The 26,797-nt window shown below is 51.1% G+C and overlaps 1 protein-coding gene across 1 annotated transcript in view; it reads left to right on the forward strand.

Annotated features, from left to right (window-relative positions):
• The first annotated feature begins 12,121 nt into the window (after window positions 1-12,121).
• GRIK3 (glutamate ionotropic receptor kainate type subunit 3) overlaps window positions 12,122-26,797 on the forward strand; it is a 69,845-nt gene continuing 55,169 nt past the window's right edge. The window contains exon 1 of the mRNA XM_031594885.2: window positions 12,122-12,624. Within this exon, the coding sequence (XP_031450745.1) occupies window positions 12,510-12,624 (115 nt within the window). The 5' untranslated portion in view covers window positions 12,122-12,509. The remainder of the gene's footprint in view (window positions 12,625-26,797) is intronic.

A 26,797-nucleotide genomic window follows, 5' to 3' on the forward strand; every position in this document is an offset into this window, starting at 1 on the left:
CACAGCTCCTCTCCCCCAAAATAACTGGGGTACGTTTGAAGTTGTTTTGCCAAGCATCCAGATCGAGCTGGGTTCATTTTTAATGACATCCTCCCGCTCCTGTTACACAGCTACAAAGGTTGTTTTGATACTTCAAGAATACTTAACTCATCCATCAAAATAAACTACTGCAAATGAAATAAAAAACTGCCCCCGAGTACGGAGATCACTGATCATCAACACGAGCACGTTCAGTGGGATGAGATCTGGCCTGACTTCCCAATTAGTGACGATGCTGGAGCCTTCCATTGGAACCAACAGCACGAGGCGGTGGGCTATTAATTAACTGTAGCAGTTTGCTTCAGTTTTTGTCAGCTCCTAAATTGCTTTTTCTCAATGAGACAGGGCGTGTGTACCAAGCAGGCGGGCAGTGAGGAAGGCAGGGAGTTTGGAGCAGAAGGGTTCCATGTTCCCAATCATGGGACCACATGGAGACCTATGGGCCACAGAGCTGTGGGAGCTGGGTAGCAGTGCATGGCTTTGCCTTCCCATTGCCAGCATGCTGTGAGCCCAGTGCATCAATAATCCTGGATAATGGAGAGTACCACATTTCTAATGCACCTCCACATCGCCAAGCCAGCCTGGCTTTGGCTTCTTCATTACTGTTATTGCTGAAAAGCATAAGAATTAGTTCTGCAGTGACTTTGCACTCTAAGCTGCATTTTCTTTCCAGAAACCTTATTTTGATGTAAATGTTGTAAACAGGGGACTGGTTCGTTCAGCTGCTGAACACAAAAAGCTCATCCAAGGAACCAGATCAAGCGTGCAGTTGGCTTGAACAGCCTGACAGTTGAGTGGGGAAGTCTGCATGGGTGGTGGAGGAAGAGACAGATTTAAGGGTTTCGTTGGAAGGAGAAGTGCAAAACAGCAAAATAAAGAAAAAAAAAAAGGATCTGGGGGTAAAACAGCCATTGTTGGAGGCGGAACAAAATGGCTGCACAAAAGCTAAGTGCTGAGGCAAACAGAGAACTCAGACCTTTAGAAAAACTGTTCAATATTTAAAGCGTTTTCTTTGCAATCAGGTGTACCCATTTGGATTTCTTTTCAGGAGTTGTATGCCGTTCCCCAAAATGACTACCAGGGGATAATTACAGCACTTTCCACAAACGAAGCACAGCCACGGAGCAGCAGCAGAGCTGTCGATAGCGCAGCAGTGGTGCAGAGGCTTTGTTTGGTGCACAGCATTGAGCCTCCCCGCGCAGCAATGCGTGGCACTGCACGTGGTAAGTGATGGGGATGCTCAGACCTTGGCTGAGAGCATCCCCACAGCTGCTGTATGTAAGGGTTTAAGTGAAGGGCTGGATCTAAAAAGATCCTCAAAATCCCAAAAAGATCCTCTGAAAAGAGAGGGAAAGGGCAAACAGATGAGCAGATGAACCGCGTCACATCCCTGATCCAATCTGGGTGAAGCCCAGAGTCATGGGAGCACTGAGCTCTGAGCCCTCACCTCTGGGGAAGGAGAAGTAAATGGTTAATGCTGGAAAGTGAAAAACAAACGGCTTCTGCTTTTATCTAATCTTAGCTGGACACAGCAGATTATGCAGAACGCCAAGAGAAGGAGCGCAAGCAAGACGGGTTGGTACTTGAAGTTATCCACATTATCTTGAGAACAGATCAGGCCTACTGCCCCTTTGAAGTGCTGTTACTGTTTTTAAGCGTGGGGTTGGAACACAGCTTTTTGGGTGACTCCATCAGTAATTTGTGCTAATAGATTTCTGTTCTCATGCTTTGTGCCCATCTCCAGCTCCACCTCAGCAACGGCTGCAGAGCAGCAGCGCACGCAGATGTGCACATGCACCGAGCACTGCTGTGCTATGGCTGCACCCCAGCGTGCACCCAGGCTGTGCCACGTGTCCTTCCCACAGCCCAGCATGGCACAGACAATGGGAAAAAACATATTTTTCTTCTTGACATGTCGGCATCTCCCCATTGCAGAGCAGCAGGGCTGAGGAGTGCGGTTCTGCTCTGCGCAGCCCACGGCAGCTGCTGTCACTCTGTGTCTCACAGCCTCGTGTGACACCAGCGCTGTCTTTTATTGACACACAGGAGAGCTTCCTATAAAATGCATGTGTTAAAGTTATGGTGCTGAAAGGAGAACGTTTCAGCAAAAGCTTCTTGTGAAATACAGCAGCGTGGCACAACCCAAGGGCAAAACATGCAAGAATGTACCCATGCAGGAACGGCTGTGGAACACCAGGGGTTGTTTGGGCAGGAGCTCACCTGTTTACCTGAACTACTCAGCCCTGTGATGTATGCAGACCTATCCAGCCTTGGGCACTGCAACATTTGCAGAGTGATCCCACAGTTATGCTAACACAGCATAAAGCAGCACCACCAAACAACGTGGGGGCTGCACCCTTGCAGAGCTCCCAATGCATGCAGACCCCCAGCCCTGCTCCAACAGACAGACTGCACCAGCGATGGGTTAACCTCAGGCTGCAAAGCTGCTGCAGGCTTCACTTCCCCAAAGGAACACCTCCAGACAGAGGGGAGGGATCACAGCACTCCGTGAGCACTGCCCTGCTTTTAAGTGAAGCACTAAAATATAAAGTGAACCGCTTTAATGTCGAATAATGTGAAACAAATCCCCACGGAATATCTCACCCGTGAAGGGTGATTACATTTCCTTCCCATGTAAGGAGGACCTTAAATAACAGCAGGTCTTACAGTTTTCGGGTGGGAGAACGGGCACATCACCTTCATGGCCAAGGGGGCTGTGTGATGGAGGGGCAGGGAGCGAATGGGGCAGGTTAGGAATGGCATGGGAAAGGCTGGGAAGGAGGAGATGTGATTACTGAGCATGGGGATGGGGTGAGGGATGAGCACGAAGTTCTGTCCCCAGGCTCTGCTCACACCAAGAGGCACAGAGCAGGGGCAGTGAGTGGGGGGAGCAGAAATGAGTGGGGCTGGGGAGACCCAACTGAGTGGTACCCAACCTCTGCCATTCCTATTGAGCTCTGAACTTGTACACTTAGGTGTTACACTCCAGAGAAGATGGGGAGCATCCTGTTCTGAGGGAGTTTGTGCCCGTTGTCATAAACTTTCCCATGTTTGTGCTCTCCCGCCTCCTCTGTAATAACAGAAGTGTAAGGGAAAGAAAAAGAGCATTCATAAAACCAAAATTCAAATCAAATCTCCAATTCTACTGGAATTAACTCAAAAGGAAAAGAGAATCAATTGCAGCCCGCTCCCAGCTCTTTAAGGCAGCCTCATATTGTCTCTAATGAAACAGAAATCAATAAGAAATGCTTCTTGTGTTTTTGTTTTTTAAGCTCGATACCAGCTATGCAATTTGGTTGACAATTATGAATGATCTGTTATGTCATTCGGCCCTTTTGCTGCTGCCCAGCTTGCCAAAGCCTGCAATCATGTATTATTGCTTGCGGGGACATCTTTAAATATTGGTTTGCTTTCCACTTTTCTACAATAATCACTCAGAAATGAACCGAATTTGCTGATCAATCCCATTGACTTGAAAGCAGAGGCTATTAATGCCTTCAGCTTGATGCTGGTTCCAAACTCCTCTGAACCATGAGTTATGAGACCCATTGACTGAGCACACACATCTCCCCATGCTGCTTTTTTTTTTCCTCTCCTCGATAAAACGAAGATCTTTTGAGAGCTGCATTCCCCCCAGGAGGTGCAGCTTGGTTTTAAAAACCAGCACGAGATGATAATGCCATTTCATCACAATAACCTCCTTGGCGGGTAAAAGTGACAAAGCTATTTTTGAAGTGCTTCATTAAAGATGATTTCATCTTCTTTCCAAGTCGCGCATCCTTCTCATTCATCTCCTGCTTGCCTTTTTGCTGCTGAGTAGTGTGCAGTGGAGCTGGGAGGGAGCTGGGATCGACCCCATGCAGCCCCATGCTCCTCCAGCCACACTCTAGGGCTCCTCTGCTGCTCCCATGTCAAGAGGATGGCTGGAATGTGATGATGCCCCAACAACGCTGTCCTCAGAGCAAACCATTCCCCTCCTGCTCATGGTCAGGAGGATGAGGAGGGCAAGAGAGAGGAGAGCACGAACTAGAAGCCTGGAAATATATATATATTTCAAGGGGGAATGGCTTTAAACTGAGACAGGGGAGGTTTAGGTTGGATGTTAGGAGGAAGTTTTTCACTCAGAGGGTGGTGAGGCACTGGAACAGGTTGCCCAAGGAGGCTGTGGATGCCCCATCCCTGCAGGCATTCAAGGCCAGGCTGGATGTAGCTCTGGGCAGCCTGGTCTGCTGGTTGGCGACCCTGCACACAGCAGGGGGTTGAAACTGGATGAGCATTGTGGTCCTTTTCAACCCAGGCCATTCTGTGATACGATGATTCCATGATATTATTTCTATTTCTTACCCTTACGAGAGAATTGCATTGGAACAGAAGCACACCTATAACATCAGTGCAGAGCTGTGGGATGGGTTCACCTGGTGGGACACAGAAACTGCCACAGTGCTCCTTCAAACCTGCTAAATATCTCGTAAATCTCAAAAAAAAAAAAAAGGGGGGGGAAAAAATGGAACTGCATCTCATTTGGAAACCACGTTGGCTTGGTACGATTCTGCAAATCATTTAAGCACGCTCTTATCTCAAAGCTAATGAATCAGCTTACTGAAATCAAACGATACTTAAAGGCCTTTGAAGATGCAATGCAAAACACTCAGCCTCCGGTGGGGAGGTGGGAGGAGGGGTCCAGCAGTGCTCCCAGAGATGGGATGGGAGCTGTGGGCACACTGCAGCCAGCATGCACCCATGAACTGCTCCAAATGTCCCAAAGCTTTGCATACATCTCCAAATTGCAAGCAAAGCCATTCTACAAGAGGTTAAAGTGATCGTTTTGTCTCATTTAAGTGAGGAAAAAAACACTTTTTAATGTTGTCACTTCGCTGATGATAAATAATCAACAAACCCAGGGAACCCTTGTGCTTGGAGCACATCTAACACTGTGCACCATCCCCTTCGGTGGAAGATATTCCTGAAAATGTCCTATTGATCCTGAGAGCAGAGCCATTCATTCTTCCCCGAAGGCCGTGCTGGAGCCGATCAGTTTGCTGACAAATGGAAAACTCAGCACTGATCAGCAGCAAGGAGAGGTGAGACTGAACCCATCACCCTGCCTGGGCCCCCAGCACCAGCCAACAGCTCATCCAGGGGTCTGAGACAAGAGAAGGGTTGGGAAAACAGGTTGTGTTGGTCTGGAGTGGTGGGAACACCAACGGCACTGCACCACTGCTCTGTGCTATCAAACACAGCAAGTCAAAGCTGAGAGCCTCAGTGATCCTCCTCAGTGATGGTTTGTGATCTGGAGCATGTGATGTGGGCTGCAGGAGGAGGAAGGAGAGGGAAAAAAAACCCTGAAGCCATTTCCACTTGTTCTCCTTTTGGCTGCTGCTGCACCCTTGGGATCACCCTTCTCTTGGAGCGCGGTGGTTTGGAGGAGAAAGAGGGTGACACGCTCTCAGGAGGTTATTTACAAGGGCTCTTGTGTTGGAGATCAATGTGCGGAGCCGGCTGAAGAACGATTTCAATTTTGCCCTTAAAACTTGGATCAAACACTGCTGACAATGCAAACGTCCCTGCCATCCAGAGATTAAACTTGTTCTGCTGTTTTTAATAGGGGGCTGAGCACACTGCCTGCCAGCGGGCGCTCAACGCTGCACCGTTTGTCTTAAAGCAAGCACAGAGCATGCTGCAGAAATAACCCATGTGTGCCTGCACTCTGCTTGGGATGCTCCTGGGGCAGCAGCATGGACCCAACAGAAGGGATATCCCACAAACTGGGTGCAAAGTGAGGGTTCCTCGAGGCAAACTACCCGGGTTTAGCTCTGGATTGCTTCGTGCTCTTCCCACGACCTTCAGCAGCTCCTGATGATTGAGGACACGATGGCAGCATGAGGACACAAGCAGTCCTGTGCAGTGCTGGAGTCTATAAGAGGTCTATATTCACACATCCAAAGCAATTTGCAGCAAGAGGCACCCCAGGCATCTCCTGGGACACGGCTGTCTGGCTGAGGCTGATCACCCTTGACTTCACCTACAGCTGTTTGCTCCTTGAGCCAGAAATTAATCCCACAACCTCCCCACCCCAGAGCCTCTCTTGTGAGAAGTGCACGTCCAATAAGAGCTGCAGGCAACCACTGAAATGAGCTGTGGGTCCGACCCAGCGGGAGCAGCACCTGGTTCTGTCACATCCACCTTCCCAGCAGCATCGTGCAGAGCCACGCAGGGCACCAGCAGAAATCCCAGAGATGCAGTGACCTCAGAACCCACTTCTGCTGCACCTTTGTGAGGAGCCCAACACGAGCAGCTCCTTGCCTGGGGATGGCTGTGGCTCCAGGCTGTTCTCTGCAGCGTCTCCCAGCTGCAAATGAACACAAGCCAAGGTCAAAGCCTTCTCCTCCTGAAAAGCAAAGGTGTTCCTGCTGTCACCATGTGCCTCAAGGAGGGATTGCGATCCTCCAGTAGGAACATATGACAACGTGTTTTCTGTTGGCTCTAAAATGATATTAAGGGATAGTGGATTAAGCCCTGGCCTGAGCTGAGGAGCTGCCCTGCAGTACCCCCAACCTCTGTAGGGCACACTGTAGGCTGCACACCCCAGCAGCAGCTCCTCTCTCTGCAGGACATTCCCCAGAGGCTCTGACGACTCATTAGTTCCCTTCAACTAACGAGTAATAGCAGCAAACAATGAGATGCATTTTGGCTTTTTTTCTAGATCAGCACCATCCCAAAAACCTCTTCCGAATTACCTCTAAGAGCAGATGGCAATGCCTTATTCTGAGTTACTCATCACAACAGTACATTAATTCATTATTAATAAGAACAGTGTTTGTTCTATTCACAACGCTTTGAGGGGGAGCAGAGCTTTATGTCAAGGATCTCAGCTCTCCTTTCCTACCTGCAGGAGAACACCGACAGGCTCACCCAAGCATTTCACCTTCCCAGGGCTTTCAAGCTTGAGAAGGAACCGTGTTTCCCCTTTTGGCAGTCATCTCTTTGCATGAATTAATGATCCCCAGAGACACGATGCTGTTCACATTGCTTGAGCACGGCGTCAAGGCGTTTTGCTGCAAGGTTCCTGTAGGATCCTTTGCTGCAAAGTACAGAAGGGACAGTTTGATTTTTTGCTGCTTCTCAGACCCAGCAGCATTTCAGCTGCTGATGTGGGGCTGTTTGCTCCCTTATCCCCCCACAGCTGCAGAGCACAGCTGGTACCACACACAGCAGTTTTGCTCAGAGGGGTGTCCCTTCATCCTCACTTTGAAACCCAGCACCAAGAGATGGCCCATGCCAAAGAAACCCTCTCCCCAAGCCAAGAAACTAAAATTACAACAGCAAATTACATATCCATTGCCCTGATCCCTCACACATGGCAGTGAGCTCTTCCAGCAGCACTCAGACTGCTGCAGCAGCGGGCTGTGACTGTGGCACAGCACTGCTGTCATTACTGTGCTCTGCATAACGAGAGGACACGGGCACACAGAGCTTCAAAGACCCCAAATCCACCCCCCACCGCCCTCCCCAGTGCACCTCTCCCTGCCTGGGGGTGCCCCCATCGCAGTGCCCATTGCTCATCCCCATCCCATTGCATTCCCACCACCCTCAGACAAACCCTGCCCTGTCCAAACGTCACAATGCTGCACAAAAATTGGGACTGCGTTCCGGGAAGGATGCACATCCCCTTCTTATCAGAGCACAAAATCACCTGACATCCCTGATGCTCTTCAGCACAATATGCAGGCAAACACTAACCGATGGATTTCATGCAATTTCAGACATAATTTGTTAAAAGCCACTCCATCCCATGTGATTTCAGCCTTAATTTGTTAAGAGACAGGTCTCAGTGCAGGCAGCAGCCTCCCCACACCATGGGAAGGGGCTGAGCCAGGAATGGCAGCACGCTGTGTGCCTCTAGGATGAGAAAAGTGGATTTGAACCCCCCAAAATGGTGCAGAATGCCCAATTTTGGCCACACGTTGTTCCCCCTCCCCCCAGCGAATGCTTATAATACAAAACCACAGTTATGCAGATTTATGCACTGCCTTCTTTTACACTTGAAAAAAGCCAACACAAAGTACTTCTTTATATATGACATTCTGCTTTAAATATCTGATGTTTACTGGACGCTGTTCTATTTTTTCCTTATGCTTGGAAAAAAAAAAAAAAAAAGCTCCCCATAGAAAATCGTGAAAATTTGCTCTAAAGAGAGGCTCGTTGCTTTCCAATCAGGTTTCCACATGCAAACTGTGCTCCCACCATGAAGGGGAACCGGTGCACAGCAGACATGGTGCAGCACAGCTCTGCACACCCTGCCTCAAACACAGCCAGCAAGCAGAAGGAGATGGGGCAGCCGAGAAGGGGAAGCGAGGAGCTGGGGTCAGGTTGGACTTAATGATCTTAGAGGTCTTAATGAGACTCTGTTATGACTTTACAAAGCAAATAGGGTCACATAGATCCAGGCAGCTTCCTACATTGCACCCCCAACTCATGACCGCTGCACCATTCTTTTCTAATGGGATAAACTTTGGGTTACCCAAGGAGGTTGTGGATGCCCCATCTCTGGATGCATTCAAGGCCAGGCTGGATGTGGCTCTGGGCAGCCAGGTCTGCTGGTTGGCAACCCTGCACATAGCAGTGGGGTTGATGTGAGATGATCATTGTGGTCCTTTTCAACCCAGGCCATTCTATGGTTCTATGAAAATGGGATGTAACTCATTGCTTGCTAAGCTGGGAAGTGCCACAGCCAATCCTCTGCCCAGGCACTGAGTGGTGTTTGGAACAGCCCTTCTTTCCTCGTCTTTTGCATGCAGGGCGAGAGGAAGCTTTCTGTGACTCATCCCAACTCTCTACGTGGGCAATTGGACATGTGGGGGGTAACTGCCCAGCCCCACTTTGGGACTGACAGACAGAAAAGAACGCTGCTGGGGGATTTATCAGAAAGCCAGGAGTGTGCCGATGGGTTTTTTTGTAAACTGGTTCCATGGAAAGATAATTGCAAGCAGACTCTAATTCTGCAGCCTCTAATTTTCTTGTCTGACTAAGCAGGCATAATTTACACCCATCAGTTGCAAATGGCTTCTCCCACCAATCCTAAAGATGGGGGGGGGGGGAAAGGTTGCTTTCCTACCTCTGCAGAAAGAGGATGAAACACACACAGAGCTACAGAGCTCCTGGCACAGCTCTGCATTCCCACCTGGCCTCAGCCACACCATCGTGCAGCCCAGGAAAAGCAGCACCTAATGGAGCAGCTCCTGGCTGCCCCTGCTCCTGCAGAGCCACAGGGCATCCTCAGGAGATGCGCCATGAAAACAAGGCTCCCCCTCTGCCTCCTGTTATTCTAAGAGCGTCCATCACAGAATCATTGAGGTCAGAGAGACCTCTGAGATCCCCAAGTCCAACCACCCCCATCCCCTCCATGCCCACTGACAGTCACCTTCAGCCCCCCAGGGCCACAGAGGGATGGAGCCTTCGATCCATGTGGCTCCAGCATTGCCCCCAGCTCCTGCTCTTGTGCACACCTTCCTTCCACAACAACACGCAGCAGAACCAGGCGTGTTTCAAACCAGCTATCAAGGCAGCACCCTCCAACACAAACACACACCGTGTGGGGCTGCGACCTTTCTAGGAGCATTATTCTGGAATCAAGACTGTACCAAAAAGTGCATTTTCCCCCCAGCTCCAGCACTCGCACCACCACCCTCCCCCTCCCCCTGCAGTGCCTTCAATGAGCAGAGAAAAGAGCCTGGGAGAAATCTGCCGAGTGGGAAACCTCCATCTCTACCCATCGCCCACCCAGCACTTCTACATCACAGCACACAGAGAGGACGAGGAGATCGATGCGGTCCTGGGGTGGGCGGCAGCCCCCGCAGCGCTCAGCCCGCAGCTCCCGGAGCCGGGGTGCGTTCAGCAGAGGGCACTCACGGCCCAGGAATGCGCTCCGCAGGATCGCGATGTACGGAGAACCCAAGGAGCTCCGTAACGGGAGCGCTGAGCAGCATCAGTCGCGGAGATCGCGGCTGTACGCGCACGCATGCAAACATAACGCACGTGGGTCGCACCGAGCGGTTCACACAGCGTTAGCAATGAAAAGAACCTCTTTTTGTTCATTGGTACGGAAATGTGTGTCGGCTACTGAAGTATTTGTCTCTCTCTGAGGTCTGCGTACTTCTGAAGCAAGGATCTGAGTGAAGGAGTCCTTTGTCAAGCAGTATTTTCCTCGGATATTAACGAAATTGTTGCAATATTTTTTTTTCCCCCCACTTTGGCAAACAGTTTCATACCCAACACGGAGAAGCCTTGCACTAAATCCACCCTCTTTGGAACAACCGTAAGCCTGCAGCTCTATCTGTGGGCGAGTGAAGCAAGATTTCATGCATATAAAGAATGTAAAGTGTAGATGAGTAACCTCCATGTGTGATATGCACGGCTCCAAACGCCACGAGCAGCACTGAGGGAGGAGAAATCCAACAGAGCTGAGAACCCTCATGCTCAACCAGGAGCATCCAAACTGGTGCTGGTATCCTCAGGGTTGCACAGAGGAGCACACAGAGCCCAGGACAGCAGGTCTGCACCTGAGCTCAGCCCTCTGAAACCCCACCGTGCTGTTACAGCAGCGGGGAGCAGAGAGCAAAGCAGAAGCTGGAGCCTCTCATCATCTGACAGCAAACATCACCCCGGCTACTGCCTGATTCTAACGGTTTACAGAATCACAACTTCTTGTCCTGAGTTACTGAAAACCAAACTCACAGTTCTCTAAGTGTTACAGTTAGAAGAGCAAAGAACAGCTCTCTCTGTAGTCTTCCTCCCGAAAGCATTTTTCTAACTCCAGGTGCACAGATTCACCAGATTGTGACATTTGATTTCACACGAAGCCCACAGCAACAGCTGTCCTTTGTTTAAGCACCGAGTAAAGAAAATTCCTCGCATGCACTTGTATTGAACCCTATTCCTTTTGGTGCCCTGAGAGATAGAAGCACCCTCAGAGCAAGGTTGCTCTCCTTCCCTGGCACTGCCAGGAGGTTTCTTGAGGGCACTCAGCCCCCCTCCCAGAGCTTTTTCCAAAGCTCCACAACAACCACCGCTCCCTATAGCACAGGATCGGCCCCACAGCACTGGGTGCCCCACAGGGGGACCGCCTCACTGCGCAGCCTTCAGTCACACACAGACCCCAAGGAGCTGTGCTCCGACTTTCAGAGTGATGGATATTTGCACACCACCCCCCACCCACCCCCCCGAGGTGCCCGGCGTCCGGGCGGAGCTGCGGCACTGGGATGAGCTGCAGGCAGAGCGAGATCGGCTGCTCTTCCAACGCCGAGCGGAAAGACGGGCAGAATTAAAAGGATGAACAGATACGGACTAATAGTATGTTTGCAAGAATATTAAAGATTTGCTCTCGAGATGTTCCAGGCGATGTAGTTAGCAGACAGCTCGCAAATGGGAGCGATTGGAAATGATGGAATAGATCGAATTATTTAAATGAGAAAAAATAAATTCGCCCTCTCCGAGCCCCGCCGGTTGGCAACGCTTCCTCCTCCCCCGGCTCTCCGTCTCTGTCACCGCAGTCGTTCTGCTCCCCCATCGCGGGGCTCAGTGGTGGCACCGAAATGAAACCCATCCCCAGCCCGAGCCCACACCCAACCGTGCAGCTGTGCGCTGCCCCTCGCCCCGTGGGGCTGCTGGGGACACAGGGAACAGTGGGGACCTCCGGGGACATAAGGGACAGTGGGAATCTCGGGAGACAGAGGGGATGGGGGAATTTCTGGGAGCTCTGGGGGACACAGGAGACAGTATGGACCTCCAGGGAGAGTGGCACCCTCAGGAGCTCTGAGAATAGAGGGAACACCATCATCCCTAGCACAGAGGGGCATAAGGAGACCGAGATTCCCAGGAGTTCCGGGGACACAGGGGACAGTGGGCACTTCTACGAGCATCGGAGACACCTGGGACACCGCTCCGGGGACAAAGGGCGCCAGCATCCCCGCGACACGGGGACAGTGGGGACACAGAGGGGACACGGCGGGGACACGGCGGGGACACTGGGGACAGCGGGACGCCGGGGGTCGGGGCGCGGAGCAGCCGTCGGGGCGGGCCGTTCCCGCAACCCCCCGGGGTGAGCGTGTCGGTACGGGTGTGAGCGCGGGTGTGTGAGTGTGTGAGTGTGCGTGTGTGCACGCTCCACTCCGGGGCTTTGTGAGAGCCGCGCGCATCAGTGGTAGGAGGGGACAGAGCCGCTCCTGCGGGCGCACCGACAGCCCGACTCCGCAGGTGCCGCCCGGCTCGGCACGGCTCGACACGGCACGGTTCGCTTTGGACCCGCACGGCTCGGAGAGGCTCGGTTGGGCACAGCTCGGCGCGGCTCGGCTCGGCACGACGCGCTCACTACGATGTGCCATGGGCGGCCGTTCCGGCTGAGCCCCGGGCCGCAGCCCCCCGCCCCGCTGCCCCTGGGGCCGTAGGGCCGCGGCCCCGCGCCCTGCCCGACGATGACCCAGCCGTGGCCGGCGTTCCGCGGCGTGCTCTGGGAATACTGCGCGGCTCTCCTGCTCGGAGGCTTCTGGGGACACTGCTCGCATGGGATGCCTCATGTCATCCGGATAGGTGAGCGAAGTGCGGTGGAGGGGGGGTGCGGTGCGCTGCCCCGCCCGGGGATGGGATGCGGGGAGCGGGGCTGGAACCGGCGCGTCTCTGTACGGTGCCGGGAGGGAGACCCGAGCGGGGACACGGGGCGGTGCGGGGCTGTGCCGTGTAAGGGGGAGATGGACACCGTGCTGGATCGGAAGGGGGATGCTGAGAATGGTACGAGGAGCGTCGCGGTGCCCGGTGCGAGAAGGGATGCTGCGCCCCGGAGAGGGGGATGCTTTGCTTTGGAAAGCGGGGTGCCGTGCCTGAGGGATAAAGGGATGCTGTGCTTTCAAAGGGGGGGATGCTGTACCCTAGAGAAGGGGATGCCGTGCCTAAGAAAGGGGGAAGGCTCCGCTTCTGGAGAAGGGGTTGTTGTGCTCCTGAAGGGGGGAATGCTGTGCCCCGGAGAGGAGGATGCTGTGCTTCAAGAGTGGGATGCTGTGCACCAAGAAAAAGGGGATTCTGTGTCCTGGATAAGAGGATTTTGTGCACTGGAGAAGGGGACGTTGAACCCCGGAGAAGGGGATGCTGTGCCCCAGAGAGGGGGATGTTGTGCCGGTGCAAGGCGGGTGCTGTGTGGCTGTGAGCAGAGGTGCGAGCCTGCTGCAGGAGGAGCATTGTTCGGAGGAGCTTTAATCCCGGCCAGGAGCAGCCCTCGGCTCAGGCCGGGCACGGGGTGCTGCCGTGGGGCTGCGTAGGGCAGGCAGTGCTGGGAGCCGTGCTGAGCCCGCAGCCTGAAAGGTGCTACGGCGCTGCGGGGGGCCGGGTGGTATTCATTAAATAGCTGAGGTTCTGGGGAAAATTAATTTTTAATGATGTTACATAAAGTAATTGCACAGATAACAGCTTGGGAAAGAGGCTATGATCTTTCTTTCTCTAATTAAACTAGATGCAGGAATGTGTCGTGTAAAGAAAGTCTCTGATTCCCTGCTACATCCCATGCACTTTGCCATCAGTTCACATCCACAGGGATTTGCTGTGTGCCCGTAACAGCAGTCAGGACAGGGTTACTGCCTGCACGGGGACCAGAGTCCAAGCTGGAGAAACCAGTGAAAAACAAATAGATTTGTGGATATTTTTTAGTGTAAAAAAAAAGAAAAAAACACCAAAAAAACGGGACTTGTTTATGCCGATGTGAATGCACAGCAGCCATGGGAAAGCCAGAAAGAGAAAAATGTCAGTCCTGAAGGGCGACTGCGTTCTGAAATATTGCCACCTCCAGAAGGGCTGTGTGAGTGCATGGCCCTGGCACAGACTGGGGCTCGAGTCCTGCAGGGCACACGCTGCTCTCCTGTGCTGCTGTGAGCCATGCAGACGTGTCCTGCGTGTGCTGCAGCACCCCAAGTTGTGATGGGAAAGGCAGATGGGAGATATCCCGAGAGCATCAGTGCTGCTCATGGGGGTGTTTGGAGCCGGGAGCATCCCTGGGGCAGTGCTCAGCTCAGTCAGATTTTCTAGGCAGGGCTCAAAGCAATCGTACAAAGGGATACGGGAGATTCCAGTAGGGAAACTGTGCCAGCCCTTCCCAAAATGCTGTGGTTGGGCTGTGGATCTGCTCCTCCTCACCGCAGGCACCAAGAGGAGCAATGCCAGCACCCAGGAGCAGCGCCGTGCAGGGCTCTGTGCAGCCCCATGCAGCCCCATACAGCACCATGCAGCCCCACTGCCAGCCACAACCAACAGCTCAGCTCCTCACTCAGCCCTCCCTCCACCACTAAAACAGGAACAGAAGGGTCAGAAAGGAGTAGTAATGGGGCTGCAGGAAGATCTGCATTTACCTGTGCTCTCAGCTAGAACTGGAATAATTCCGGCCTTTTTCACTGGGAAACTGCAGCTTCTCAACCCCCCCCCCCCCACACACACCGCATTCATTTGTGCAAAGCTGCTCTGGCTTTCAAGTAATTATTTTAATTATTAGGTGATGCCAAGAACTGGAGAACGCTTACATAAGTATTGTTTTAAAGCCGAAAATTAAAGCGGAGAAAACAGGTGACTTTCCAAAGCTCCCTTGTTTTCCCATGAAGCTGACAATTAAAATAAATACAGCGGGGCTTTGGTTCTTTTCTAGGAAATATCCAGGAAAGGAAAGGAAGAGCTAAAAGCGCTCCTTCTCTCACATGTAAAATATAAATATTTAATCTACACATCTAACCATAATCTACACAAATACGCGTACAAAGGAAGCCTATCTCCAGGTTTTGTTGTTAATAGGTAGGAGCTGGGATCTCAAGCTTCCCCAGCAGCTGTTTAATTATTATGCAATGATAAATATTTGAAAACGACGCATCAGAAAACAGCCCAGCCATGTGCTCGGGGTGCTGCTGTGGCACTGGGCTGTCCCAGTGCAAGGATGAGTGGCCGGGGCTGGGAGTGCAATGCTTCCATTGGAGATGGCAGGGCTGGGCTGGTGCTGGCTCACAGCCCAGGGGTCGGCGTGGGGCAGCAGAGCCCATCCCTGAAGCATTGTTGGGATCCACTTGGGATGACTGTGCCAAAGGATGACCAATTAGCAAGACGTACTGGCTGAGATTAATAGGAAACGGTGCAAGCTGCAGCACAGGAGCACTCAGCACAGCCCTGCTTGCTTGCATTGCTGGTGGCTGTTCCCATCTGCACAGCCCTGCATGGGAATGGCAGCAGCTGCAGCCCTGCAATGACAGAGCCACCCCAGCCTCACTCCCTGCCCTCCTCTTTGTGGATACATTCCATTTTTCTCTCTGGTTTTAGAAGCAACCACCCGCACCGTTGGCTCTTGGCTCTTCTCCTGGTTTTGTGTTTTCTTATATATATATTTTTTTTTTCCTTGAGATGAGAGCCCTGTGGTGCAGCAGCAGCAGTGCCCACGGGATGGGTGGGGACGGTGATGCTTTGGGAACGTGGGCTCTGTTCCTCAGAGCTGTGTGCACCCAGGGAAGGGCTGCACACCGACTGCATGCTGTGCAGAACAGACAACCCAATGGGATTGGAATCGGTGCAGGGGAAAAAAAAAAAAAAAAAAAAAGCATTGATTATTTTATATAAATACACAGAAAACAAATTCCGTGGATAATTACCCTCCTCTGTGTGATTGGCTTTTTGGAGACTCATTACGCCCGCCTGGAATTTAATTCTGCAATCACCTTCCCACACACTGCAGACAAAATTGCCATCAGAAATAAGGCAGCATTGGGAGGGAACTGGGACCTGGGGGGCACAGAGCTCCTGGGCTCAGCGCTGCACAGGGGCCCCCCAGGCTGTGTTCCTTTGGGGCTCTGCTGCTGCTTGCTCCCTGCTGCCACTAAAAGGCTTTGTGATCACCTTCGTGGAGGTTTCTCCTGCAACCCCACCTGCATTTGTGTGGCCGTGCACCCACTGCTTGTATGCTGAGTGGCACAGGGAGGTGTTGTGGGTCAGGAGATGCTCTGTGCATCAGGCAGCGCATCCCCGTGCTGTAAAACTGTTTGGTGGTAAATTAATTCTGAATACATTTGAATAACAATGTTACTTCTTTATGGAGGAATAGCCTAATTGTTTGATCTCGGCATCCTCATGGGAGCATGGTGCGGGAAATTAAGATCAAACCACACACACAAAAATAAATAAAAAGGAAGGTAAAAAAGGTAATCGACCCCACTCCGTCATGGGGAAGGGGTGTCCTGGGATGAGCGGAGCTGCACAGTGCCCAAAGTCACAGATGTGATTGGTACCTCAGTGGGGCAATGCACGGGTCTGTGTGCACAGAGGGGTCTGTGTGCATGCAGGGCTCTGTGTGCATGCAGGGGTCTGTGTGCTCCCTCCATCATTGCAGCCCCCACCTCCAGCTCTGCGCCTGGCTGTGCCATAGAGCTGCACGCTCGCCGCGTGTTGCAGCCAGAATTCTGCTCTACCACCAGCGGGTGCAAATCTGCCTCCACTACCTTCTGGATGCTTTTCTTGGTGAGAGCAAATGGAGGCTGATGTTAGGAAAAGATTTTCCTGGAGTTTTCAAGACGCAATCCTACACAGAACGATACCAAAAGCAAAAACTGCACGCCCTGCGGTGCTGCTGGGATGCAGCAGTGCTCCTGCCCGGCCCCGCAGCAGCAGAGGGCACTGGTTCCTCGCCATCTCCCACTGCTGGGGGTGAAGCAACAGCTCCAGCCACCTCCTCCCCCCAGTGCTGTTGCAACCCTGCATGGGACGGTGCTGCCCGAGGAGCAGTGTTTTGTGGGGACAAAGCTGCAACCAAACCCGACGCTGCGCATCTGTCTGCAGCACGCCTCCTAATGCCTCCTAATCCAATGTAAAGCATTTCTGCACCAGTTTTGCTGCGTGATCTTTATTCCCTCTTTTTGGCTAGAGGATTAATGCGATGCCGTCTAGACTGCTTCCCTCTCCCTTTCCATGTTCTGAAGGTTCTGAGGAAGGCAGAGCACACACAGAGCACCTGAGCTCCGCAGAGGTGAAGGCTGCAGAGGGTGGGCGAAGGCAGGGGCTGCAGTGAGGGCTGTGCAGGTGCTGCCGTTGGCAGTGGGACAATGTGCCACTGAGCACTGCAGCTTGCGTGTCCTTAAAAAGGGGTTGGTGAAGCAGGACTGCCTCATTTCAGATGGATGTAGTATGATGGGGCTGCGCAGCACTACTCATGTTTGCTACCAATAAAAACAGACAACCTGCTTGCTTTTAGCACTCATAATAAAGCCCCAAATAGGCTCAGGTCGTTACCAAGAAGCAACAGCTCACAGCACAGGGCTCTCCTCCCAAGGAGAAGCCCTATCCCACAAGAAGGAGCTTCCCTTCATGCACTGCATCTGAGCACTGAGCACCACACAGCCACGGATGAGACCATTCTGCTATGGCTGGGAGAAGAGATAACCAGCAGCACCCTGCTCTGATGCAGACATTGCTTCCCAGAGCCGTGCAAGATGCAATCCACAGCACTGCTCTGAATTTCGCCATACATACCCCAAACAACTCCAGAGTCAGAAAAGTATCCCCTTTTAGGAAGTCTTTAAGCATACACATAGACCAGCCAGCATCGAGGGAATAAAACAAAGCCTTAAAATTCCAGAAGTGTGCAGATGGATTCTTGAATTTGCACTTTGCTCATTGCTGGGAAGTGGGCACCAGGGAGCCCAGTACGGGGTGTGCAACGCTGGTATGGAGAGCATTACAAAGGAGTGTGAGGCTGATGGATTGAAATGAGCCTTCCATTCTCCACATCTGCAAACAGCAGCTTTGGGAGCATTTGCTGGTGCCACTGCAGCACTTCAGACCATCACAGTGCTTTGGATGTCCAATAGGAAATGGGAAAAGGCCACTGGCTGCCTCACAGGGGCCACTGGATGCTCATTAGCTGGTAATGACATCTGATTGTGAAGGAAGGCTTCGAGGTGAGCAGGTCAGGGCGCTGAGCCCCCCAGGTGTGTGGGGACATCTGCATTCCTAAACCAACAGCAGCAGTACTGCAAAAACCCACATTTCATTAAAGATGGCCACGGATGGTGAGAAACCAGCGAGAGCTGTGGGCGGCTTTACTTTAATGAATAGATGGCTGTCATCTCCTCCTTATCTCCCAGGATGAAACAGTAAATAAAATCTGGTATAACCCACAAATTTAGCTGAGTTATGACTGTCTATTGGGACTGAAGTGTTAGACTGGGTGGTTGGTTTTGCAGTGAATGCAAAGCACTCAGATTCTAACAGCAGCGATCCCGAATCCCACCCCTGCAGGTGGGTGCACACAGCTCAGGCAACCCCAGCACAGCACAGGTTTGCTATGAATGAAGCAGTGGGCGCTGAGCAGAGGATCCAGAGATGGGGTGGGCAGAGCTGCAGCACTGGGAGCTGCACCCAGTGCCTGGATTGAGTTCTTACATCATATCATAGAATGGCTTGAGTTGGAATGGACCTCGAAGATCATCTCATTTCAACCCCATGACAGCCTAACAGGTGCTCTGCTCCATGCTGTGGGCTCCATGCTCCCTGCAGTCCCTCCCAGCTCAGGGTTCTGTGACCCTGTGGTCCTCCTGGGGATACACCATCACCCCAGGATCCCCCCAGCTCCCTGCACAGCTTTCCATTCACCTGCACAAGACAGATCTATGATGTTTTCTCTTTCTTTCCTAACACTTCATTCCTAGCACAGCTGGTGATTTATGGAATAATCCATTTAATACATTGAAGCGATCCATCAGTGGCGGATAATCAATCCAGCTCATGATTTTAAGTGTGCAAGAGTGTATGATATGGACTTGTGTACATATTTTCACCCCGAATCGCACCGTATCGTTGTCAGACCAAATAAAGTCTGCCTTGCCATCTTCCTTTCCCAGTGACTTTTGTTTATGGTGTGTAAAAGAAAATCACAGCATTATATTACACCTTGTAAGTTTTACGGTGCTTGAGAGGTTTATGCAGTATGAATGTAAAGGGCAATGCAATAATGCAAAGGGCAGTGAGACATTTTTAAGCGCAGAAGGATACACAAGGAGCTGCAGAGATAAATCTGGGCGGATAATCATCCCAAAGTGTCTCTCCTATTTATGAGATAAAAAGACATTCGCTGCAAATCATGCTCCGGGTCATTCCTGCCCCACTCTCTGGCTCTGCTTTGCATTACGGGCAGCTCAATGGTTCCTAATGGTGTTCCTGCCCTGGCACACATCCCGGCTGTGCTGTGCCCATGCCAGCTCACCCTGAAGGATGCTGCAGCTCCCAGTGCTGACGGGGCACGTCGGGTTTGCCCAGCTCAAGGACTTGCTTACAAGGACCGCTTTGTTGCCCTCTGTGAATCAGAAAGGGTTCATCCAGAGAATGAACCGTGGGAAGAAGCAGAAGGAATCCCAATTAGCCAGACTGCTGCTCACAGATATGAGGGGTGAGCTGGGTGCTGGCTGCTGGGAGCCTGCTATAAGCTGAGCTGGGTGCAGAGCTGCACACAGGAGCAGCTCCAGGCGTTCGAGCAGTGATCTGTGCTGGGACAAACCCCACAGCACGGCTCTGCTGTTTGGATTTTTAAATAGTGAATAGTGAAACTTGCTCAGATTTGAGTACTCAGAATGCAGCATTCATAACTGCAAGCAGAGCTGAAGACAAAATGCCATCAAAATCTCATTTGCTTTGTGAGCTCAGGAGGACAGAAGTGCTGTGACCCCTCTGGGTCTGATCCACCTCCATGTGCAGTGCTGCTACAGCTCTGAGCTGGAACAGGGGCCCGTAAAAAGGAACTTCTTCATTTAAATTTCTGGTCTATAAATTCTTAAAGACTCGCTCTTCATTTATGGGGAAAGAAAACCATTTTCTTCCCCATTTTACGCACTTTCCTTCTTAGGAATTTTTATTTCTGCAAGATCAGTTTTTGTCGCCTTTACTTTGAAGAAATTCAAAGTGAATCCTTGGGCACTCAGCTCCGGGGTTTGGCTCATCGTGTTTGAATGGAAATGGGCTCTTAAATTTCTTTTCCTATTCACCTGCATCGCGGGGAAAGGGCTGTCCACAAAGCAGCTGCATCACCTTGGATGGAGCTGCCATCAATTCACATTCACACAGAGCCCACCTTTGCACAGCATCACCTTCAATTAGAAGTTAGAAATAAAAATATCGGATAGAAACAATCCTCTGCTCTTCTACCTGCAGCCCTGGTGATGTGTTTTAACAGACAGGAGTGGTTCTGTACATAAACCCATCTGCTGTAAACTCATCAGTAACAACACAGTTATCTTCCACTGGCTTCGTTTCTTCATACATTAACACAGCAGCAGTGATTTGAGGAAAATCAGGAAATATTTCCCCTTCTGCAGCACGACTTTATATCTCAAGTGTGGCCGTTTGAGTTGTTGGATCCATCTCTTCCAATTAGGAGGAGAGCAATGGCACACTAAAATCTGCAACCCAACCTGATTTGCATGCCATTATCGTTACATTATGAATCTGCATTTAATTTTCACACTTTTTGGAGGCGATTCTGACCTGATTAACTTCCACTCCCTTTCTTTCTCTCCTTGTTCCTGCCCAGATCCAACACCCCCTGCCCACCCCCAGCTCCCATTCATGCAAAGCTCCCAGCAATGGTTGGGACCCCACACTGCTGCAGCCCTGCTGTTGGAATTTCTGCTTATGCCAGTGCTGAGAAACAAAGCACTCACTCTGTGCCTTTATTTCCTACAGACCCAGATCCTATGGGTGTCACAGCACAGCCCAGCTCTGAGTTTTGGGGGGATGATTCCCCAATGCACACAACCACATCGCCCAGCAGTGGGTCTAGGCTGCACCACTGAGGTCACTCAGTCTTCTCACATGTCAATTTGTGCCATGTGAGTTCGTGGGGAAAACCTATTTTGCTATGAAATATGGAAGGTTTATGCCAACAGGACCATAATTCGTAAATTGTTCTGACAGCTGCGGTTTGAGAGAAAGCACAGGGAAACTGGAGCAATAAACCTTGCCATTGAGGGAGTGGATCTGGGAGTCCTGCAAAGAATTCTTATCCCGGGATTATTTATGATGACTGCAAAACAAAAATGCATTTTTGCATTTTACTGCTAGAAAATTATTTGTCAACCCAGTAGGGAGCGAAGGATTTTTCCTGTGTGAGCGTGATACCTCAGTCTGATTTTTGTATATACATTTCTGTGACCAGTTTAGCCATCGCTTTTGATTTATAGCAACAGTAATTATTTCTAAATAGTCGGGATGTTCTGGGGTTAACCACTGATTTCAGTCGGCAGAATGGAGGCTCTGACAGTGATGGATTTCAAAGGGGATTGGCTGGCGGTGCGCTGCCGTTTTTCCTCTGGATTGCTTTAATGGTGCTAACGGCCTCTAATGGGGAGCACGGATTATTTATGTTCTTCAGTAGGTCCTCATTAATTTCACAGGGTACTTGGTTGGAGATTCCCAATTTCTTGGTTTCTTAATTAGCTCTTCAAGTTCAACAATGCAGAGCAGTGGAAATGAATTCTGGAAGTACAACGCATTCTGGGTCCCACTCAGAAGTAAGATACTGCAAAGGCTCCTTGTGCTATGAGCACCTCACCTGCTCAGAGCAACAACCCCGAGAGCAGGGATGGATGCAGGATCAGCACCATACACAGTGCCACCTTCCAGACTGACCCTCCTGGCACAGAAGGGCATCCATCCATTGGGGAATACAAAGCCATGAGGATTCCCTCGCCCTGTGTTGGACCCTTAGGGGTCACTGACTCCAAGGAGAAGGGCAGGAGGATGGGTGATGGCAGCTCCAGGGCCAATCCTGTCTCCAAAATGTGCTCCCAGCACCACACATGCACCCAGCAGGGCAGCACCCATCACAGGAGAACTCCTCATAGCAGCACCACAGAAAGCTGTGTGAGGCTCAAGATCGAGCTTAGCAGAAAGGTGAAGCCAGTCCTGAATTACCCATCGCCATGGTTACTGGGTTGGCTACACCTGCTGGTTCTGGTGTGCTGCTCCAAACCCTTCTGATGGAGGCAGGGGGTCCAAGCAGCCCCATTGCATGTCCTTCCCTTCTGCTGTGCCCCCGATATGAGCAACAGCCACCAGAACGTTCATCAGACATCACAGTGTCAGCCACATGACTGACTGCATTTGGGATTGTAACACAATTTGTTAGAGTCACGTTTCCTCCACAGCCTTTCAAAGCCTTATTTTTAGAGAAGTAATTTTTGATCTGCCACTGGCTCCCGTTCTGCCCCGTATCAGACTCCCCACCTGGCTTTGAACAAATGATTTTGCTCTTCCGTGCTTCAATTCTGTACTTGCCAAACAGGGCTAAGCCCACCTCACGCTGCTCTGGGCTGCGGTAATGGGGAGGGCTTTAAAGTGTGGGCATGGGAATGGAAAGAGCTGGGAGAGACAGTGATGGTGGTCTGAGGCAGAGCAAAGAGGGAGAGCAGGCACAGCCCTACTGAACAGCACAGACTGCAAATCTCTCATTTGATTTGTTTGGGGAAAAAAGAAAAAAAAAAACCACGTATCCGAAATACACTCAACTGCTTATTTATTTTTAAAGTTATTTATTGAAATGTAACGACTGTTTGCTCAACATGGGACTGGAAAGCCTGAAAACATACTCTTAATAATCCCTTGGTATTTAACTGACGTACAATAGTCTGTGCTATTACGTCCCAATTACACAGCCCAGTATTACAGCCTACTTGAGACGTGTAATTAGCAAGGAGAAGGCTCCCAGTGCCCAGCTCCTGCTTGGGTCCATGCAATGCTCTGCCTTGGTCATGGGCACATGGGGATGGCTGCTCCCACCAAAGGACTGCTCTGCCTCTCAGAAATAGGAAAATCCCAAGCCCTGTAATGTCTGAAAGAGGAAGTGGTAACAGCTTCGTGTGTCACAATGTGACACTAATTCCTATACGTGACTTTTTTTGTTTGCTTTTAACTATCATCCAGAGAGCCAAAACTAAGCAGTCTGGTGGTGTTCAAGATCAGGTTGGATGGAGCCCTGGGCAGCCTGCTGTACCAGATCTGGAGGTTGGTGGTCCTGCCAACCTGGAGGTTGGTGGCAGGGGGTGGAGCTCGGTGATCCTTGGGGTCCCTTCCAACCCAAGCCATTCTATGATTCCATGAAATCTGGGGACTGCTTCAAGGATGGGGTGTATTTGTCTATTCCAGTGCTTATACAGCTCTTAACTGTGGGGCTGATGATTCTGAAGGATCCCAAATTGTGTCCATCTCACCTGGAGGTGGAGATCAGTGCTCTGGGTATGGGGAGAGGAGAAGTTCCAAATTGAAAGGAGGACTGCAGCATCCACTCCTTTGCTGTTCCAACCCCTCTAAAATAATGTTTGGACTTCATGTATTGCTAATTACATACACTGCTGTTCTGTGCTACTTAATGCCAGCCAGTGATGGATGGTCTATAATCTTATATAAGAGAGAGCACATTTGTTTTCTAAGGGTAACTGCACACAATCTGTTATTGTATAACGCTGAATACTTTGCGGGTTGGTGCCTTTCAGCACTGAGCATACAGCCAGGCCTCCCTGACAATAACCCCCATTAATCAGAGCCTCCCTGTGCTGCAGCACTGAGGACCACGATGTCTTCTTTGCATGTCTGAGCCGGCCGGGATCACGTTCTGAAAAACCTCCCATCGTTTTTCCCTGCTTTTATTTTGCTTTATTTGCTTTAAATGGGAAAGCACCCTCCCGGTGCTGCTCTCATCATTTCAGTCGTGGCTCCAATTTGTCAGCGTTTCCACTGCTTTTAAATGAACAGCCTGAAGGGGTGGGGACATCTGCAACTCGCTGGGAGGACTTCACTAAGAGAGGGTTTGGCTTCTTTGGTTTACACAAGAGCTGCTGAGTGCCCAAAGCTTGAATAAATGCAGCCCCTTGTCCAGATCCTGAGATGGACTTGGGGGAGAGGTGTTCTGAAGGCACTGAGGAGATGGAGAAGTGTAGGTGAAGATCGCACTGAGCTGTGCTGCACGGAGGATGGATTCCTGCAGGAACGTAGCAGGATTCTGCTGCTTCAGCTCGAGGATCCATTGCTGCACTTTGATACAGCTCAAACTCACAGCTGCTCTAAGCAGGTGGAAACAGAGCAAGCCCATCTCCCTAGGAGAGACGGAGGTCTTCCTCTGCTCCTGGGTAGCAGCTATAGGATGAGAGTACTGGAACAGCTGCCCAGAGAGGCTGTGGATGCCCCATCCCTGGGGGTGTTCAAGGCCAGATTGGATGGGGCCCTGGGCAGCCTGGTCTAGCATGAGGTGGGATGGTTGGTGGCCCTGCATGTGGCAGGGGGGTTGGAGATTCATGATCCTCGAGGTCCCTTCCAACCCTGGCAATTCTGTGATTCTGTGATTCTGTGAGGTGATGGCCTCATCTTGCTCCAAGTGAGGGCCAGGTTGGGTATTTCAGGAGCAATTTCTTCTCAGGAGAGCAGTGATGCTCTGACACAGGCTGTGGGTGGCAGTGACCTCGTGCCATTGCACCAGCATCATTTCAGCTCTGGCTGCTCAACACTGCTTAGGAGGAGCAGTGCCTTCCTGCCCTGTGCCCACACGGCTCTCCCAGGTTTCACCACGCACTGAAAGTTTTTGGGTGTCCTCTTTTTTTTTTTTTTTTTTTTGCACGGTACGTTTCAAATGCTTCATTGTCAAACTGCTTAAAAGCCCTTATTTATAAAACGTGTGCGTCTCTTTCAGCTTAACTGAAAAGGCATTAAAATAACTGCAGCTGTGGAAAGAATAATTACAGCGAGTTTTGTCAAGGACTCTCTTGTCTGATGTTGCCATCTGTGACATGGTGAATGCAAAGATCATTTTAAACATAGGCAGTTAATGTAGAGAATAATTTGGGAGCTTTCGATATTTATGGTAAATTATTTAACTTTACAGTTTGGTTTTATGGCCTCATTGTTCCATGTAGGATGGAACTCTGCTCTCTGCACGGTTCTGCACTTGGATTTTCACTTTGTGATGGAAAAGTAAACTGCTGCAGAAGTAACACTTTGCACATTGCAGAAGGGGACGTGGCACTAATCAGATTATTTTCATGCTCTCCACCACCATCCTTGATGCTTCTGAAAGAATCTCTAGAGAGGAATGTTGTTATTGACCACAGGTGTTAACAGGCAGTCCTTCAAGCATGGGCAGCCCTGGGGGCTTTGTGAACACTGTGATTTCACATCTATTTTCTCCCATCTCTTAGCATTTTGTTTTTAAGGCTCCCACTATGAGGATATTGCATTATGTCCTTCACCAACCCCCTAACTGCCAAATTAAGAGCAGTGAATAACTGAATGCCAGAAAGAAGAGGGGAACTTGTCTTCCCCAGAGCTCTTGGCTTCTCCAGGGCCGGTTGGGTGAATATCACAGCTGAACTCAGACCGTGCTTCTGACAGCTGAAATTGCATCCATCCCCCTTTGGAATATGCACAATATCAATGGGAAGGGAGAAGGACCTCCCCCTTGCTCTGACAGCCCCTTCCTGGCTGCTGCCCATAGCTGTGCCCGCTCCAGCTGCTCAACATCTGGCCGTGCCCATGAGCTGCAGTGCATCCCCACCGCCAGCACGCAGTCTGAGGGCGCAAGAAGCAATGTGTGAAGAGTGGCATTGGCACAACCCTGCAAGTTTGGCACTGCTGGGTGCATGAGCAGCAAGATGTACTCACAGTATTTCCCTCGCTTGGCATCCTCCCGTGCACACAGGACATTGCCCTTTGCCAGGTGGGAGCCTCCCTGGGTACATCCACGCTGCAGACAGCAGTTCTTTGGTGGACACTCAAGGATGCCAGGAGCCAGCAGTTGTTTCTCAGCTGAAAAGGCTCTTCTCTGCACCCTCCCACATTTTGTATATACGGAAGAAAGCCATGGAGCGCTTGCTCTGCATTGGATGGAGGTGGGCAGTGCAGGAGTGGGGTGAGTGGGGCCATGTGGTGCCAACGGGGTGGAAACATCCCCAGCTCCACACTGACATCGGTTCCCATCTCATAGAGCAAAGACACCATCAGCTGTTGGTAATACAATGCTGCTTAAAGACGTGTCGTATGGGGAAAGCCCTCCTCTGAAGACCATAGAAGCCTGTGCCAGCAGCGTGTGCTCCTTTTGTCCATACGTTCCCTTTCTGAGCACATAAAGGCACAGATGGCCGAGCCCTGCAGGCGGGCGTGCAGCTGAGAGGACACGTGTGTGTGTGCATGTGAATGCACACTTGTCTGAGGGAGTGGGGGCACACACAGCTCTGTGATGTTGGTACCTCTGAAGGAAGAAGTGACACAATTCCAGGCTTTGCCATTGACACGGGCATTGATTTTTCTTGGTATGACTACAGAATAAAGGTGTGTACAGAGGTACCTGTGCACAGGGCAGCCCGAATGCATCTGACACTGAAAAGCTCACCCACCAAGGCCTTGGTGATGTGGTCTTCATTGGGTCCAAAGACCAGACATTAAGAGCAACTCTGCGCTCTCCCATTCCCATCACTGGCTCTGCCTTTGGGTCTGCCAACAGACACCCCGATCTGAGATACTTCCACATTCTCTGAATGCAACTCTGTAGCTGAAAACAAGAGGAAATGGGGCAAGCCGTTGGAATCGGGCAGCTCTGGGATATGCACTGAAATGCCATGGGGCCAAAGCGCCCAGCACGACGTCCATCCAAACGCAGTGGATGGCAATGGGAGATGGGCCCAGGGGCTGCATGCACTCAGTGCCAGCAGTCCTTGCACTC

The sequence above is a fragment of the Phasianus colchicus genome, chromosome 24, assembly GCF_987193195.1.
Source record: "Phasianus colchicus chromosome 24, bPhaCol1.hap1.1, whole genome shotgun sequence".
NCBI classification, from domain to species: Eukaryota; Metazoa; Chordata; class Aves; order Galliformes; family Phasianidae; genus Phasianus; species Phasianus colchicus.